The sequence below is a fragment of the Vitis vinifera genome, chromosome 1 (assembly GCF_030704535.1).
Source record: "Vitis vinifera cultivar Pinot Noir 40024 chromosome 1, ASM3070453v1".
NCBI classification, from domain to species: Eukaryota; Viridiplantae; Streptophyta; class Magnoliopsida; order Vitales; family Vitaceae; genus Vitis; species Vitis vinifera.
In genome coordinates, this window is record NC_081805.1 from 9,382,920 (window position 1) to 9,401,642 (window position 18,723).

At 38.0% G+C, this 18,723-nt stretch overlaps 1 protein-coding gene across 1 annotated transcript in view; it reads left to right on the forward strand.

The window, feature by feature from the left end:
- Positions 1-1,099: 1,099 nt before the first annotated feature.
- LOC100265542 (threonine--tRNA ligase, mitochondrial 1) overlaps positions 1,100-18,723 on the forward strand; it is a 42,811-nt gene continuing 25,187 nt past the window's right edge. Inside the window, exons 1-4 of the mRNA XM_002265266.4 lie at positions 1,100-1,487; positions 1,579-1,816; positions 1,903-1,962; positions 16,378-16,467. Of these exons, the coding sequence (XP_002265302.1) occupies positions 1,330-1,487; positions 1,579-1,816; positions 1,903-1,962; positions 16,378-16,467 (546 nt within the window). The 5' untranslated portion in view covers positions 1,100-1,329. The remainder of the gene's footprint in view (positions 1,488-1,578; positions 1,817-1,902; positions 1,963-16,377; positions 16,468-18,723) is intronic.

The following is an 18,723-nucleotide window of genomic DNA, read 5'->3' on the forward strand; positions in this document are numbered from 1 at the left end:
TCAGCATTTTTGAAGGCTATAATTGTAAAAATACTAATAACAATGAGAGATGAAATTCATACTTATCCAATACAGCTGTACATGGCTCGGCTTCACATGGCTAGCAATTCGGGAATTTTTCAAATCTATCTACATTGACCCTCACTTGTCATTTTTTTGATTGAGGATGTTTGTTTGTGCTTTCCAAATGTTTAAACGGTTGAGTTGTGAAGTTGGTGGGATTCATCAAGTTTGAATGTGTGGTGACAGGCGAGGATTCGCCAAATAGAGCCTACTGTTAACATCAGCAGGCCTCAACGGTCTTCTAAGTTCTAACAGAAACGTCACAGAGATTATGCGAGTTGACACAAACCTTTGGACTTTACCCCATGCCCTTACTCCACACCTGACCCACCCACGTTCATATACTTTTTAAATCACAACCATAAATGCCTAATTCATACTAAATTTCATATTTTTTTAATTATCTTATTTCAAATATGCGATATTTAAACCGGTTCAATCATATTGCACAAATGATATTAGAATCCACCCTGACACTTCTGTGAAACTCTATTTGTCCAATTTAAAAAAAGAGTGACATATTTTCAAATTGTGATAGATTTATTGGGTCCAAAGAAAAAAAAAATCTACATTTTTCCAAAAATTTGTTATAAAATATGTTTTTTCTCCTTGGTTTATTGGTCACCTGCTGCAAGGCACCCGGCCCAAACTTTGAATAAGGGTGAGCATTTTATAAGCCCGCAGTCCTAGAATGGGCCTGAACTAGGAGACCACGGGCCAAGAGTAGCTTGGAGCCTGTTCCGCCAGGTGATTTCAGAACTGTTTTTTAAAAATGTGTATAATTAATAATTGTTATCTGAAAATATTTTTAAGATAGAAAATATTTTTTAAAAAATAAATAAAAGTTGTTTTCATTTTTTCACAATATTTAAAAATAAAAAATAATTTTATTTTTCTTGATATTCTTTTAACATAAAAAATGATTTTTTTTTTTAAATTCTTTTAACATAAAAATAATTTTAAAAACAAGTATATAAAAAAAACGTGGTAAAATCTAGGAGATTTTGTGAATGTAAAGTGGAACTAAAACATAAATAAGGTAGAAGAAAATAAAAACCCTAAACCTCTCACCTCGAAAGGGACTAAAAAGTAAAAACTCCCAACTTCCGAAGCCGGGGTTTGACTAGCCTTAAAGCTTCTTAAGGTAGCTCTGCAGTTGTCAGGGAAGGAGTTTGGACGCCTAAAAGATAGCATAAATTTCTGCCTGAATCTTCCTCTTCCCTCCGCCGCTCCACCACCACTCCTCTACCACCGCCGGCGCCGTCCATGGGAGGCGTACCTGATCCAAAATCGAAGCCCTCCCACTCTCACCCTAAGGATGACGAATATCTTAGTTGCGTCATTCCCAAGCGCATAGCCGTCTTCGAATCCATCAAAGCTCAACAAATCGCTCATCGCCAATCCATTTCCGGCGACCCCATCAAGTAATCTATCTATTTCTCTGTTTTATACATATATATGTTTTTTATTTTTTTTTGGTATTGTTGGTTGATGTTTGATATATCTGCGGTCAAGGATAACTTTGCCGGACGGGACAGTGAAGGAAGGGAAGAAATGGGCGACTACACCTCTAGATATTGCCAGAGAGATATCAAAAGGTTTGGCCTCCAATGCGTTGATTTCTCTAGTGAATGGAATTTTGTGGGACATGTCCAGGCCCCTGGAGGGCGACTGCGAGCTTAAGTTGTTCACATTCGATAGTGATGAAGGTCGGGACACTTTTTGGCATTCGAGTGCACACATTCTGGGACAGGTTCTAGCAGTTTCCTTTGTTCAATTTTGTTTTCGGAAAAAAATATTGTTTGGGTAATTGGATTGATAGCTCATGTAATGGTGCAGGCCCTTGAAGTGGCATATGGTTGCAAATTGTGCATTGGGCCCTGTACCACAAGAGGAGAGGTATGTTATAAGCATGTTTAGTTTTGGAAGCTAATCTGATTACCATTTTTTTCATGTTGTTTTAAATATTAATTTTTTGTTTAATTAATTTCACCTTCTTGTCACTTTTATTTAGTATTTGAATTTTGGTATAGTGGTAAATATATGCACCTTGGTCAGTTCTATTTGAATTGGGTGTTGGGTTTAGTGTATGTTTGGTTCTTTTCTCTCCAATGTTGCATTCCGTGATCATGATTGATCGACCATTTCTGCTTAATTTGAGTGGTATATGACAATAGTCATTAGTCACCTTACACTTCTTATACACTTACGTTATTTCATTTGATTTGGTGTGTCTTTCCTATATATCTTTGTTAATCCTGCTGTGTAATATTTGGGTTTGTAGTTAGTAATATATGGGGATTGGATCAATTTTATGTGATGGGGCATTGAAGTTTTAGGTTTTGGTTTACTCATCAATGTTCTTCCCCATTATAGCATGTTTGAGTTGGTAGCCATCATGAAAGTTCCTGATTGATTTGATTGGTATTTGTTGACAATCACACTACACTTGAAATGCAGGAATCAAGATTTCTAAACTATTATTAGGAATTTCCTCTTCCAATCTTCCCTTTTTCATAGATATATTTTTTGATAAGCAAAGATAATATTTTATAATATAAATAAACAAGCACCAAGAAACTGTGCTCCATCATATATAGGATGCATACAGTGAGTGTTAAAGGATGAACAAAAACACCCTGCCTTAGCTGGAGTCCAGCCAATCAACAAAATCTATTAAAGACATGGTATTAGAACTATGTGCATCTTTACCCACAACAAAAGATTACTAAGAACCTTCATTATAGATATCACTCTAGGATAGCAAAAAGGTCACTTTTTGGATCTATATTGGCCTTCAATTTGCTATTGAAGAAAGCCTCTATTGTTAGGTTTTGATAGAGAAGCCTCTATTATTAGGTGTTGATAGAGAAAGTTGTTTTTCCTAAATAGAAGGTTGCTTCACAAACAGAAGGTTGTTTGACAAACATGGAAAACCTGGATTTTTTTTTAATATTTAAACTTTAATTTTCAAACTTTTTTGGTGCCCATGTGGGTAAATTTTTTTTGATATCTGAACTATTTGTGTATGTTGTTTAAATTTCAAGTCTAAAGTACCCTACCAAAAGGAATGTTGTGATAGATGATAAGTTTGCCTATGGATGTTGTAAAAGAGGGAAATGCTAAAAGCCGATTACTAGGGTTGAGAAAGAGGAAAGAGACTTGGTATTTATCTTACACTAGGAAATAATTTGGCATTGCCATCCTGTTCTTTAATCATGAGCTTTGATGCATGGTAAGGCAGATTAGGCCATTATGGGGTAGGGGGATTTATTATAAGTAAGAATCATGTGAACACTCCTAGGTTATTCTTTTCCTATTCTATTTACAGTTTTTTATAGGGAAATTGTGTATGCACACAATATCTTAGTTCCTAGGAAGTGTACAAGGATCATTTAAGAACAGAAGGAGAAAGAAAGAAACAAGGGTTGATAGGCACAAGAATGGCCTTATCGCATGCTGTAAAAAAATTCTAGAAAAGACACATTCACAAACCTGGAAGGACCTCTCAATTATGCAAATAGAGACCTATTAGAATGTTTAAAACTATAATAGGTAATTCGATTTCACTTGTCCAAACACTGCAGACAAACACAATGAGCTGTTCTCCACACTTGCCTTCAACTCTTTCCAACAAAATTGTCATGCCAATTTGGTAATTCACTTTTGGAAAAATGGTGTACCATCCAACATACATTAAACAAAGATAAATGATGGAGCCCAAAAAATGTGCGCATGCTCAGAGGGACAAGGGTATGGTTAATTTGTTATTCTATTTATTTATAGAGGAAATGTCAATAAACAAGAGACGTCCCATCTCACTAGGTGAGTAGTGTATGTTTTCTCTTGCACTTCCTTTGTCGCAACTATCCCCAACTCCCTAAGGACAGGGATTTGTAAAATGACTTCATAGATAAAGAATCTAAATCTTTGAGGTTTGCTATTAACTTATTTTCTCTCCCCTACACAAGATAGTAGTTTAAATGACATGTAGGTAAGACTTTGGAAACTCTAGCTTTAATTATGAAAATCCTGTAGGAACCTTGTATTCTAGTGCCCCTGACCATTCTTGTTTGCTATATATTAACCTTCTGATTGTGTTTTTGATTGTAGTATGTTTAGTAGGTTCAGAAAACAGTGTTTCAAAGGAAACTCCCTACCCCAAACATGGTACCAAATTTAATTCTGAGTCCATTTCCCACAAAATGCTAGTGCAAGAGTGGAAAGCAACCTAACCATGCTTAATGACCTTCCAAAAGCATAACATATAAGCCTCCCTTCTCCCGTTACAGCACAAGCTGTCTTTCTCTTAGAAATTTCCCAAACTCAGCTGCTACAACAAATATTAAGTTTAATACCAACCTCTAAAATCACATTTTTTGGATAGGCAAATTAAAGAAAAATATAAAAAGATGTCTAATAAAACAAGAAGGTGCAAGCTAGGTATACAGGAAATACACAACGGGCCAAAAGAAAGAAAGAAAGAAAGAAAGAAAGAAAGAAAAGCATGAACTAGCTGGTTCAACTCAAACAAAGCTTTTATTTATTATTTATTTAGTTTTTATTTTTTTAATTAACAAATCAAAAACAACAATTTATTTCAAAGCATGAAGTGAGGATAAATTGTCCTAAAAAGTATACAAAAATTGATCAAAAGATGGGAAACAAAATTTTAGTGGGGTTAAGAACCATAAACAAGATCATAACAAGAAATGTCCTCACATTTACCTATTAAAAATAAAGGAAAAAAAAAAGAAAAACAAGAAATATTCTCACATTCACCAAAAACCCAAACCAAAGACTAAGAAACAAGATGGTTAAGGTGGCATGGATTTGCCAAGAAGAATCTCTAAGCTAGAAATATTATGCTTAGCTATAGAATCTGCCTAGTGGTTAGAGGAGCATGAAATCTATTAAATGGAGCAATTAATCTCAATGGACAAATTAGTACTTTGGTGTGCTCTCTTTTTGGTGCTTTTAATGCATTTTTTGTTTACCTATTAAAAAAATAAAAATAAAAATAAAAAATCCCAATGGACAAATTAAGCATCCTTTGCAACCAAAGTTTCTAAAGGTGAAAATGTAAGGTGAGATGTTTTAGTGCCCTTAAGTCAATGTGTGAGCTTTGAGGTGTAAGCCTTTTGGAACTCTAATTTTCACAATTAATAAATATTTAAAATAATTTAAAACATGCAAAAATAAAATAAAGACAAAATAAGTGATAGACATGATAAGAAGTCAATTTAAGTGGCAAAAAAATAATTGAATTGCATGAATATTTTGCTACATGAAAAAAAGAAAAATTAAATTGCATAATTTTTTTGCTACATGCAAAAAAATAGTTGGTTTTTTTTTTTTGTAATTTTTTTGCTACATGAAAAAGAAAGAGTAATTAAATTGCATAAATTTTTTGCTATGTGTAAAAAAGAAAACAAAGAAGTACCTATCAAAAAAAGAAAAAAAAAGAAAAGGAAAACAAAGAAATTGGTGGACTAGAAAGAATTTCATGAATAGTATAGAAGAGAGTACCTAAATAAAAGCAAACTAATTAAATAAATAAAAATCTAAATGAAAAAAATGCATAAAACCTAAATGTTGGACTGAGTTGTGAGTGTGTGAGAGGAGGAGTTATGTGAATGTGTTGAGAAGAGGTGGGACTTATAAATCTAAATAAAAAGTTCAATTGTTTATCCGGAGGAGAATGGGATTAGCGAAGGGATATTAAATGCCTTTAGATCTTTACTATCCAATCCGGGGGACTGGTGCCCTCCTTTATCCAGGCTGCAGTGTGAAACGCTGCAGAATATGGATGCTGGCGCGTTGGAGGTCCCGTTCACGGAAGAGGAGGTGTATGGCGCGCTGTTGGGATGTAGTGGGGACAAAGCTCCAGGGCTTGATGGCTTTTCAATGGCTTTCTGGTAGTTTGCTTGGGACTTTGTGAAGGATGATGTGATGAGTTTCTTCAGGAAATTCTATGAACACAGTAAATTTGTTAAAAGTCTAAATGCAACTTTTCTAGTTTTAATCCCAAAAAAAGTGGGGGCTGAAGATTTAAGGGACTTCATGCCCATAAGCTTAGTGGGAAGCTTGTACAAGTGGTTGGCTAAGGTTTTAGCCAATAGACTAAAAAAGGTGGTCGGAAGGGTGGTCTCTAAGGCTCAAGGGGCTTTTGTGGAGGGTAGACAAATCCTAGATGCGGTGCTGATAGTTAATGAAGCCATTGACTTGGTTCTGAAGAATAATGAGAATGGTATTATGTGCAAACTTGATATAGAGAAGACATATGACAATGTGGACTGGTATTTTCTTCTCACAGTTATGTAGAAAATGGGTTTTGGGGAGAAATGGATAGGGTGAATTAAGTGGTGCATATCCACTGCAAGTTTCTCTGTGTTGGTTAATGACACGTCTAAGGGCTTCTTTCAAAGCTCAAGGGGATTGAGGCAAGGTGATCTTCTCTCACCTTATCTTTTTGTGATTGCCATGGAGGTCTTTAGCTCCTTCCTTAAATGGGCTATGGATGGAGGTTTTATGTCGGGCTGTAGGGTGAAGGGTAGAAGTGAAGAAGGGGTTTAAATTTCCCACTTGTTGTTTGTTGGTGACATCTTGGTGTTCTGCCAAGCTTCTCAAGACCATCTGACTTACCTAAGTTGGTTGCTTATGTGGTTCGAGGCTGTGTCAGGGTTGAGAATAAACTTGGAGAAGAGTGAACTCATTCCAGTAGGGAAGGTAGAGAATATTGATGATCTCGCCTTGGACTTTGGTTGTAGAGTGGGTCGTCTCCCGTCCACTTATCTAAGCCTTCCCTTGGGTGCTCCGTTTAAGTCAGTATCAGTGTGGGATGGAGTGGAAGAGCGATTCCGTAGAAGATTGGCCATGTGGAAGAGACAATACTTATCCAAGGGAGGAAGAGCAACTCTAATCCGAAGTACTTTGTCGAATCTTCCTATTTATTTTATGTTCTTGTTGTGCTTACCAAGTTTTGTTAGACGAAGACTAGAGCAAATCCAAAGGGATTTCCTTTGGGGTGGTGGTAGCTTGGAGCGAAAACCACATTTAGTAAGATGGGAGTTGATGTGCTTAAGTAAAAAAAAAGGGGGATTGAGGGTCAAAAGTCTTTCCATCCTCAATAAGGCTCTTATTTCCAAATGGAATTGACGATTCGCAAATGAGAGAGAGGCTTTGTGGAATCAAGTGATTAGAGGGAAGTATGGGGAAGATAGAGGGGGTTGGTGCTCTTGGGAAGTGAGACGGGCGCATGGCATGGGGCTTTGGAAAGGAATAAGGATGGACTGGGATGGTGGGTGCTCGGATTTCTTTCAGTGTTGGCAATGGGAGGACGGTGAGATTTTGGAGGGATAGATGGTGTGGGGATTCCCCTTTGTGTGAGTCTTTTCCTTCCCTCTTTGCTTTGTTTGTTGACAAGGAAGCTTGGGTGGCGGATTTTTGGGATCCATCGGTTGAGGGGGGTTGGAATCCCTGTTTCTCAAGAGCCTTAAATGATTGGGGGGTGAAGGAGGCGGAAAGATTTCTAGAGCGTCTTCATAAGAAGAGAGTGCTTGGAGATGTGGATGATATGGTGGTTTGGACCGAAACAAAGAGTGGTAAGTTCTCAGCCAAGTGTCTCTACCTTGCTTTAGAAGCGGACTGCCCTTATTTGTTTCCTTCTAGCTGTATTTGGAATGTGTGGGTACAACCCAAAATTAATTTCTTTGCTTGGGAGGCTACATGGGGTAAAGCATTAACCCTAGATCTTGTTCAGAAAAGAGGATGGACCTTGGCAAATATATGTTTTATGTGTCTTGAGAATGAGGAGACCATAGACCATTTGCTTCTTCACTGCTCAAAAACAAAGGTCCTATGAGAGTTACTCTTTACTTTGTTTGGGGTGTCTTGGGTGTTGCCCTCTTTAGTTAGAGATACTCTCCTTAGTGGGCATGGTTCTTTTGTGGGCAAAAAGCGTAGGAAGGTGTGGAGAGCTGCTCCTTTTTATATATTTTGGACGGTTTGGAAGACAAGAAATAGATTGGCTTTCAAGGATGATGAGTTGTCAATCCAAAGATTGAAATACTCTTTTGTTTATTCTCTTTGGTCTGAGGCTAAGTTGTTTATAGTTGAATGCCCTTAACTATGGTTAATTTTATTGATTGGTTGGGATCCTATTAAGGCTGTTTTCTGGGCCAGTTGGATTTTGGTCTCCTTTTTCTTTTTCTTTGGCCTTTTTGGTGGTGGGTGTATAGGTTTGTATACCTTGAGTCGCTTTTTTGGCGTCTCTTTATATATGAAATTCTCTTTACTTATAAAAAAAAAATAAAAAAAATTCTAATTTAGTTTCTCCTTGTCTCTTCCAAAGCTAACTCTCTCATGGGTTCATCAAATAGTTTTCAATACCACCATCACTATTAAAAAAAAGAATTTTATTTTTGATTGGAACACACATTTTATTATCACGGATTAAGGAAATATAAAGAAGGATGAGAATTCCTTCCCCCAATTTTTCAATACCACCATCACTATTAAAAAAAAGAATTTTATTTTTGATTGGAACACACATTTTATTATCATGGATTAAGGAAATATAAAGAAGGATGAGAATTCCTTTCCCTAATCAAAATCACTACATAACTTTGGTCAAAAGTGAGAAAAATTTATCTACTCTAGATGATGGAAATGTACATCTAAAAGTAGTTACAAATACGAACTCAAAAGCCTTGTTGGGGAAAGAGAGAGGTGGGGGGTAGAAAATCCCTTATAAGAGAAATTAATTGATTTGACTTTTTTTTTTTTGCTAAAATATTTGCCACATGGTTAGCTGCCTGAGGAATCTAGCAAAATGAACACCTTAACTTTAGAGTAATATGGCACAACCATCCATCAAACCTCCACAAGCTTCTCTCCTGCTCATATACCTAGGATAGGACTACTGCAAAATCCCCCTCTACTCAAAGGTTGAATAGCAAGCTTAAGGCCTTCCAATAGTGCTAATATATTTGCCTCAATGGCTAGACCTGCTCCAGCATTCTTAGAGAAGACTTTCACTAATGTTTCATGATGATCCATAAGCTCTAATTTCCAGCTGGCTAGAGTTACCGAAAAAGCATTTGTCAAAATTCAACTTGATGTGCCCATTGGAGGAGGCATCCATATGGGGAGCATTTCCTCAACCATCCTAGTAGATTTGCTTACTAGGTTCCAATCTAGCGATATAATGGTCAAAATGGTGCATATGGTGCTTTGGTTAATGCCTAAAGAGATGAGTTGCTAATAGTGCCTTAGCAAAGGGTGCACCAAAGAATAGATTAGAGTGCTTCAAAGGCCAAATTTGTGTATCCAGGAAAGTGGATGGCAATTGTTTTTTGGGGCAAAAAATGGATATATAGTAATAGTGCCTAAGCAAGGGTGCACCAAAGTACACACGATTTGTATGATAGGCATCGATAGACAAACAAAAAGAAGAGAGTAAATGATAAACGCACAAGGGCTAGAGTTCCTATCATTAGAAACACACATGGGCTAAAGTTGACATAAGGAGAGTAAGTTTCTCAATTTCTTGGTCAGAAAGGTTGTGCTGGAAATTGAAATTTGAAGACAAAAAGAGAGGGGATGAAATCAAATTGAAGAGACACAAGAATCTCTTGACCTCACTAATTTGAATGTTGGTGTTCCATCTAATAACCTTGTACCAAAGAACATTACACTCTCTTTGGGGTCTTCACAACCATTTTTTGTGAGGGCTTTATTTCTCAAGGAAACTCCACTAGAGCTTCGTCTCCTTTCACTTTTTGGCTTATAGATCTGCTTTCATCCTATCAAATTATCTTTCTTCCCTTCCTTCAGCTCAACTATAGAAATTCCTGTTGTATTATCTCATGATGTCTGTTAGATAGTGTACAGTTATTTCAGTTATTTACTTTTCCTTTTCTTTCCTTATTGTATTGTGGGTCCCACTAACATGTATATATATACCCATGTCCAATGTGTATTTGTTAACAGTTTTTCAATAACAAAATTAGGGATTCTCCCTTTTCTCTCTTTTCACATGGTATCAGAGCCTAGGGAGAAAAACCTAATTATTTCCGGTTTATCCGTGAATCAATTCTAGGAAACCTTTCAGTGGCCGTGTTTCATTCCGGTCACCTTTCCCATCTCCTAAAGCTTTCTGATCAACCGTATCACCGTCAGAAAACCCTCACCGCCGATGACTTTTCCGGTGACTTTTTTCCGGCCAAGTCCTTTTCCGACACCGACCATACCATCAGGTGCGCAAGGAGAAGATCTTCAAGTTTTGTCAAAGCACTGGAGGGAGATTCTCAGCCACGCGCCGGCCACGTGCGTTTCTTCTCTAGCGACCTGAACCTCACGCGCCGGCGCGTGGAGCACTTTCCGCCCACGCGCTTCCACCTCCAGCCTTGCCTGACGCCGTCTAGCCACCCTCCATCTGTGCTTGTCCCTTCCGAGCCCTGCAAGTGCATTTTTTGGGGTTTTTTTGTCTCCGTCGGCTCTCTAAACAGCCTTTCCGGTGACCTCCAGTGACTTCCTCTCCACCCCGAGCCTTGCATGTGTCTTAGGAAGTGTTCTTCTACCCTTCTAGTAGTGCCACATTTGTTTTTCTTTACTATTTGGTCTCTCACAGCCGCAGGTCCTCGGTTTTTCTTCTTTCTGCCGCGATCTGAAGCCGTATTAGGGCTCTCTTCGATCCAAACATATTTCGTTCTCCAGATAAGTAGATATGACTACTAAAAGTTCCATTTTTTCCTCTGTCATATTTGGATCTCGTATGATTACTTCGGAGAAATTGGTTGGCAGTGAAAATTATTTGTCTTGGTCTGCCTCTGTGGAGCTTTGGTTTATGGGTCAAGGTTATGAGGATCACCTTGTTACGTAGAAGGCGGATATCCCTGAGGTTGACAGAGTACAATGGAGGAAGATAGATGCACAATTATGTAGTGTGTTATGACAATCAGTTGATCATAAGATTCTGCTTCATCTTTGGGCCTACAAAACATGCTTTAAATTTTGGAATCAGGCAAAAGGGCTATACACGAATGACATCCAACGTCTTTATAAGGTGACTTCTGCTATTGTCAATGTCAGACAACAAGACATGAATTTATCTACTTATATTGGCCAGATTACCTCTCTTAAGGAGGAATTCTTGACCGTGATGTCTCTTACTATTGATGTTGGGGATCAACGAACACATATTGACAAGTTCTTCATGGTTCCTACGCTTATTGGCCTCCGTTCAGATCTTGAGACCGTTCGCGATCAGATTCTTGGCAGTTCCTCCGTTCCATCCTTGGATGATGTGTTTGCTCGCCTCCTCCGTATCTCCTCCACTCAGACTTTGCCATCTGGTGACACTTCAAGATTCTTCTGTGTTAGTTTCTCAAACTAACTCTCGAGGATGACGCAGTGGTAACCAAGGTAGAGGCCAACGTCCTCATTGCACCTATTGCAATAAGCTTGGCCACAATTGTGATCGGTGTTATCAGTTACATGGGCGGCCTCCCCGTATTGCCCACATGGCCCAGTCATCTGATCCTCAGCCACCTTAGCCTCCCAGTTCCTCCACATCTTAGGGTACTTCCCTCACTAATAGTGAGTATGATGACTATCTCCGCTATCAGGCCACCAAGTTAGCTTCTGTTGCCTAGACTGGTAATGCTTCTGCTTGTCTTACCTACACATCTTCTCTTAGACCTTGGATTCTAGATTCTGGCGCTTTTGATCACATATCTGGTAATAAGGATCTTTTCTCTTCTATTACTACTACCTCTGCCTTACCTACTGTTACTTTAGCTAATGGTTCCCAAACTATAACTAAAGGTTTTGGTTTAGCTCATCCTCTCCCTTCCCTACCTCTCCATTCTGTCCTTTATGCCCCTGAGTGTCCTTTTAATCTTATTTCCATCAGCAAAATAACTCGCACTCTTAACTGTTCTATTATTTTCTTTGATAAATTTGTAACCTTGCAGAACCAGAGTACGGGGAAGACGATTGACATAGGACGTGAGTTTCAAGGCCTCTACACCTCACCTTGCCTTCAACTCCTGCAGTTTGCATTTCCACTGATGCTCCCCTCCTCATCCACAGTCGCCTGGGCCACCCTAGTCTATCCAAGTTCCAGAAAATGATCCCTCGTTTTTTATCTTTGTCGTCGCTTGCGTGTGAGTCCTGTCAGCTTGGGAAACATACTCGTGTCTCGTTCCCAAAGCGTTTGAATAATCGGGCAAAGTCTCCTTTTGAACTTGTCCACACTGATGTTTGGGGTCCTTGTCAGACCGCGTCTACTTTAGGATTTCAGTATTTTGTCACTTTCATTGATGACTATTCTCGATGTACTTGGTTATTTTTAATGAAAAATCGAGCCGAGTTATTCTCTATTTTCCAGAAATTTTATGCTGGAATCCAAACCCAGTTCAATATTTCTATTCGTGTGTTGCGCAGTGACAATGCCAGGGAATATTTTTCTGCACCATTTACTTCATTTATGTTCCAACATGGGATCCTTCATCAGTCTTCTTGTGCTCATACTTCTCAACAAAATGGGGTAGCTGAACGTAAGAACCGACATCTTGTTGAGACAGCTCGTACTCTTCTTCTCCATAGTAATGTTCCTTTCGTTTTTAGGGGGACGCTATTCTTACAACATGTTATTTGATTAATCATATGCCCTCATCTGTATTACACGATTAGATTCCTCATTCCCTTCTTTTCCCTGACCAACCACTTTATTTCCTTCCTCCTCGTGTTTTTGGTTGTACTTGCTTTGTTCATATTCTCACTCCTGGACAGGACAAACTTTCTGCCAGAGCCATAAAATGCATCTTCTTGGGATATTCCAGACTTTAAAAGGGTTATCGTTGTTATTCCTTTGAGACTCATCGCTACTTTCTCTCCGCTGATGTCACTTTCTTTGAGGACACACCATTCTTCTCCACCTCTGAGTCTCTTCCTGTTTCTGAAGTCTTACCCCTTCCTATTATCTCCCCACCTGATGCAGTGCCTTTTCGCCCACTTCAGGTTTATTATCGCCGTCATCGTGTCACTGTTCTTCCTTTTTTGGCCGAGGTACCTGCTGACTCACTTCCTATCCCTTCGGCTTCTCCTGCCCCGGCTCTGCCTCCTTCTGCTGACTTACCCATTGCTCTTCGGAAAGGTAATCGATCTACTCGTAATCCTCATCCCATTTACAATTTTTTGAGTTACCATCGATTATTTTCACCCTATTCTGCATTTGTTTCTGCTATATCTTCTGTTTCTCTTCCCAAGAGCACCCTTGAGGCTTTTTCCCATTCAGGCTGGCCATAGGCAATGGTAGATGAAATAACTGCTTTACACTCCAATGGCACTTGGGATCTTGTTGTTTTACCCTCTGGTGAATCTACAGTTGGTTGTCGTTGAGTCTACACAGTTAAGGTTGACCCTGATGGTTAGGTTGATCGCCTTAAGGCCTGCTTAGTTGCTAAAGGCTATACTTAGGTTTATGGTTCTGATTATGGTGACACTTTCTCTCCTGTTGCCAAGATAACTTCATTTCGTCTATTGCTCTCCATGGTTGCTATGCGTTCTTGGCCTCTTTATCAATTAGATATTAAAAATGCTTTCCTTCATGGGGATCTTGCTGAGGAAGTTTATATGGAGCAACCACTTGGTTTTGTTGCTCAGGGGGAGTCTGGTTTAGTGTGCAGGTTACGCCGTTCTCTATATGACTTGAAACAATCTCCTCGAGCATGGTTTAACCATTTTAGTTCTGTTATTCAGGAGTTTGGCATGTTCCGCAGTACAGCAGACTATTCCGTTTTCTATCATCATAACTCTTTGGGGCAGTGTATTTATCTGGTAGTTTATGTGGACGACATCGTCATTACAGGCAGTGATCAGAATGGTATTCAGAAACTAAAGCAACACCTTTTCACCCACTTTCAGACTAAAGACTTGGGGAAACTCAAGTATTTCTTAGGGATTGAGATAACTCAATCCAGTTCCGGTGTGGTTATTTCCCAAAGGAAGTATGCTTTAGACATCTTGGAAGAAACCGATATGTTAGACTGTAAACCGGTAAACACTCCTATGGATCCAAATGTCAAACTTATAACAGGACAGGGGGAGCCTTTAGGACATCCTGGGAGATATTGGCGACTTGTAGGTAAACTGAACTACCTCACCATTACTTGTCCAGACATTTCTTTTTCTGTAAGTGTTGTTAGTCAATTCCTACAATCACAATTGTCAATTCCTACTTGTAAGTGTGATAGCCATTGGGATGCTGTAATCCGCATTCTTTGATATATCAAAAGCACACCAGGCTAAGGTGTGTTGTACGAGAACAGAGGTTATACCCAGGTTGTTGGTTACACAGATGAAGATTGGGCTAGCTCACCCATAGATAGACGTTCCACTTTCGGGTATTGTGTTTTTATTGGAGGTAACCTAATATCCTGGAAGAGTAAGAAACAGGATGTAGTGGCCAGATCTAGTGCTGAAGCCGAGTATCGAGTTATGGCTCTGGCAACGTGTGAACTCATATGGCTGAAACATCTTCTTCGGGAGTTGAGATTTGGAAAGGATGAACAGATGAAGCTCATCTGTGACAACCAAGCGGCTTTGCATATTGCATCCAATCCAGTCTTCCATGAAAGGACCAAACACATTGAAATTAACTGTCATTTCATTAGAGAGAAGATCGCATCAGGATGTGTGGCGACTAGTTTTGTTAATTCAAATGATCAACTAGCAGATATTTTTACTAAATCTCTCAGAGGTCCTAGAATTAAATACATTTGTAACAAGCTTGGTGTATATAATATATATGCTCCAGCTTGAGGGGGAGTGTTAGATAGTGTATAGTTATTTCAGTTATTTACTTTTCATTTTCTTTCTTTATTGTATTGTGGTTCCCACTAACATGTATATATATACCCAAGTCCAATGTGTATTTGTTAACAGTTTTTCAATAACAAAAATTAGGGATTCTCCCTTTTCTCTCTTTTCACAATGTCTATAAAGGAGAGATCAACAACCATTACTAAAATTCTTGACTACAAAAATATGAGTTTGAATAAATGGTTTTTTCACAATCAACATTGATTGGTCAAATGCTTCAAAGGATCTCTTGTTCCTTCATTACAATATTGTCCAAAGAAAAGAGAAAGGAACCATTTTCCACTCCACTTTGCAGCTCTTTTCATTGAAATTGATGTGCCAATCCAGCAAAACATTTCTAGCTACCTGGGGAAGCATGTGAAGCGGCTTAAAAAGGAAAACCAACAAAGATCACAAAGTAGAAGCCCATTGAAGATGAATTAGAATATAATATGCCTTTTTCCTACTTTTGATTGCATAGATAATACCTTCTAGTCATAGTTCTAGAACCTCATAAGTGGATCAATTGTTAGGGCCCAATTCAGCAACAAAAGACTTCTGATCCAATCTATCCTTTGTTAGTAAGATCTAGAACAAAGAGTCAGCCACCTAATCACATACGTTATATGACCTCCATTTTATGTTTTATCTAGCCATTATAAAACTTGCCATCAGAAGTTATGCCTGTGAATAGCTAAACAACTGAAATTACATTGACCAAAAGTCAATATTGTCCAAAAAGAGGGTTCTTGTAAGAAAATTTTGATTTTACAGATTTCTAAATTGACATAAAAATGACATGTAAGTTTGTGTTATTCAATAGTTCTAGTTTTGATGGAGATTCCTGGCACTATTTTTTATTGCATTGTCCCATCTTTGCCCCTTCTATTCTGAAAGTATTTTCTCCTGTTAGCTATTAGTCCACTGGAGACACTCACTAGAAAACTTCTTGTGAAAAGATCGTGGTACATGTGGTAAAAGGTCCTTCATTTACCTATTAACTTCCCACCTGGAAGTGCACCATCAATATATAATCACTGAACTGACAATTAGGATCTGCAAATCTTTTCTTTGTTTATTTATTTTTCTGTTTTGTATTTGTTTGTTTGTATGCTTGTTTGTTTGTGTTTGTGTTTTTGTGTGTGTGTGTTTGGCATTTTGACTGTAAATGTAATTATCTGATTAGGTACCTTTGTACTTGTATTTGAGGTTGTATACATGTTCTGCCATTTTTCTATCTATGCAGAGATGTTTCTGAATGATTTTATCATTGTCTTCTATTTGGTGCATGTGATATGTTGTAATGCAATATCTTTATTTATTTGATTTTTTAAGCTTAACTTTTGTGATGTAAAGAATCGTATGAGTTTCATTTCATCTAGTTCTTTACTTGTATGTATGTTATTGGTTATGAAGTCAAATTTAAGTTGGCATCTTGTGGTGTAGGGTTTCTATTATGATGCATTTTATGGTGAACTGGGCTTGAATGAAGATCACTTCAAAGAAATTGAATCAGGCGCATTAAAAGCTGTTGGGGTATTGTTCTCTTAGCACTTGACCTATTACCCCAAGTATGGAGATTGAGGCTTTCTTGAGTTTAGTATTAATAATGAAAATGATGGACCATAGTAATGATATTCTAATAAATAGCATGACTCGCTTTTACAGTGTTCCTTTGTCATTTACCCATTTGTTGTGAATCTTGTAATTGATGAATTTGCTAATTGTTGTCACACATTGAAATGTGAAAGGGATAGGTGAAGATTTTATTATAAATTTGTTAGTTACTTCTAAAAATTGAGAAACATCTTATAAATTTAAACTTCGGTAATCATGTTGATTTAGTTTAATTTAGGAATCAATCCCAACCTTGTTTGAACCCCTTGGATACATATGGTTTAGATCTTTGCCATTTTTGTATGAGATTTCTTATTGAGTGATCAACCTCTCTTTAAGTCTACATTTATAAGCTGGGAACCCAGGAATTTTATTCAATATATTAATAATGCCTAACAAGGGCCCGCACAAGATGCCAAAAGGATACACAAAGAAAAAAGGGGGGGTGTTAAGTGGTACACAAAAACCGACTCCCCATATTACTTAGAGCTCAACCAATCTATAAAGTTCATCATGGACAAATAAAGTTCTCTTATCTATGCTCTAACCTACTCTAAAAAATTATAAATAAATGATCGTTTGATTGTATAATCCTCTTTTTCAGTAACATTCTCTTCTTTCTGTCCTTCAATATGGTCCAAAATAGGCATGAGAGAGCAGTTCCCTAGCTTTTCTCTCTCTTTTTTTTTTTTCCCAGCAAAGGATTCATGCAAGAGGGCATTCTTTATTGTGGTGTGCATTACCCACTCTATTCTAAAAAGAGCATAAATTGGCTGTCATAAGATGATGACTTTTGAGTAGTGGAGGAGGATGTGACCAATTATTTTTCTCTTTTGTACATATAACATCTATTTGACATCTTCTATCCTGTTCTTTTGAGCTAATTTGACATCATTATCTTTCCCTCGCAAATTCCTAAGCTAAAAAACTGACTCCCAAAGGAATCCAAGGATTCCAAACAATATTGGATGGGAAACCTTTGTTCTTCCATTGGATAAAGAGGAGTAGAGAGCTTTAACTAAAAAAATTCCACACATTGAGTTTAACCAAACCGTTTTATCTTTGTGTCCTTACAAATTGTTTTTGCTTGCAATCCCCTAAAAAAGATCTCCACCTCATTTACCTCCTAGTCATGGATTTGTTTTAAGAAACAATGGTTCCACAAGCCCCTTTCCCCTCCTGCTCTCACACCTCAACTACCCATGCATCTTTGGTGGTGGCTATGGAAAACAATGCAAGAAAAGCTTCTCCTAGGGTAAGTCACCATACCAATCATCCTTACAAAATTTCAACCTTTGCTTGTTGCCCACTGTGAAACTGATTCTACTATTAGAAGCCCCTCGCCTCCTTCTGATGGCCTGCAATACTCCTATCTTATACCTTTCCCTTACCTCTCTTGAGCACTATCCTCCCTCTTCCTCCTCATACTTCCTTGTAATCACCCTCTTTAAAAAAGAATGCCTCTCAATCATAAATCTCCAATATCATTTGCCAAGAAGAGCCTTGTTAAGATTGGATAGACTTCAAATACCTAAGTCCCCCTATCTCTTGTCCAAGCAAATTATTAACCAATTTACCGTATGCGACCTTTTTACTAGAGTTCTTTCCCTTAAAAGAGATCCTTTTGAATCTTTTTCAGCCTTAACCTCACCTTTCTTGGAATGACAAATAATGATATGAAGTAAATTTGCAAGATAGAAAAAGCGTTTTTTTATTAGAGTTATTTTTTCTCTTTTTGATAGGTGCTCTCTCTTCCATAAAATGAGTCATTTCTGAAATATTTCCTTCACCACATTCCAAACCCCTGAAGATATGAACGGGGCTCCCAATGGAAGGCTTAAGTAAATTGGTGGGGAGGGTAACCACCTCCCTTTCCCTTTCCATTTCTCCCTTCCTTCAATTAAGATCAAGTTACTTTTCTCGAAATTGATTTTTAAACCTGAAATTTTGCTCAAATCACATGAATTACCAACTTAAATGCTTCATATGCTCCTTACTGGCATTGCATAGGATGAGCGTATCATCAACAAATAACAGGTAGGATAATTCCATTCCTTTACATCGTCTTCCACAGACTGAAATATCCACTAAGAAGCCCCTTTCTATAGCCCTGTTTAGGATATGGGGGAGCGCTTCCATGACCATGATGAATAGGTATGGAGATAGTGGGTCTCC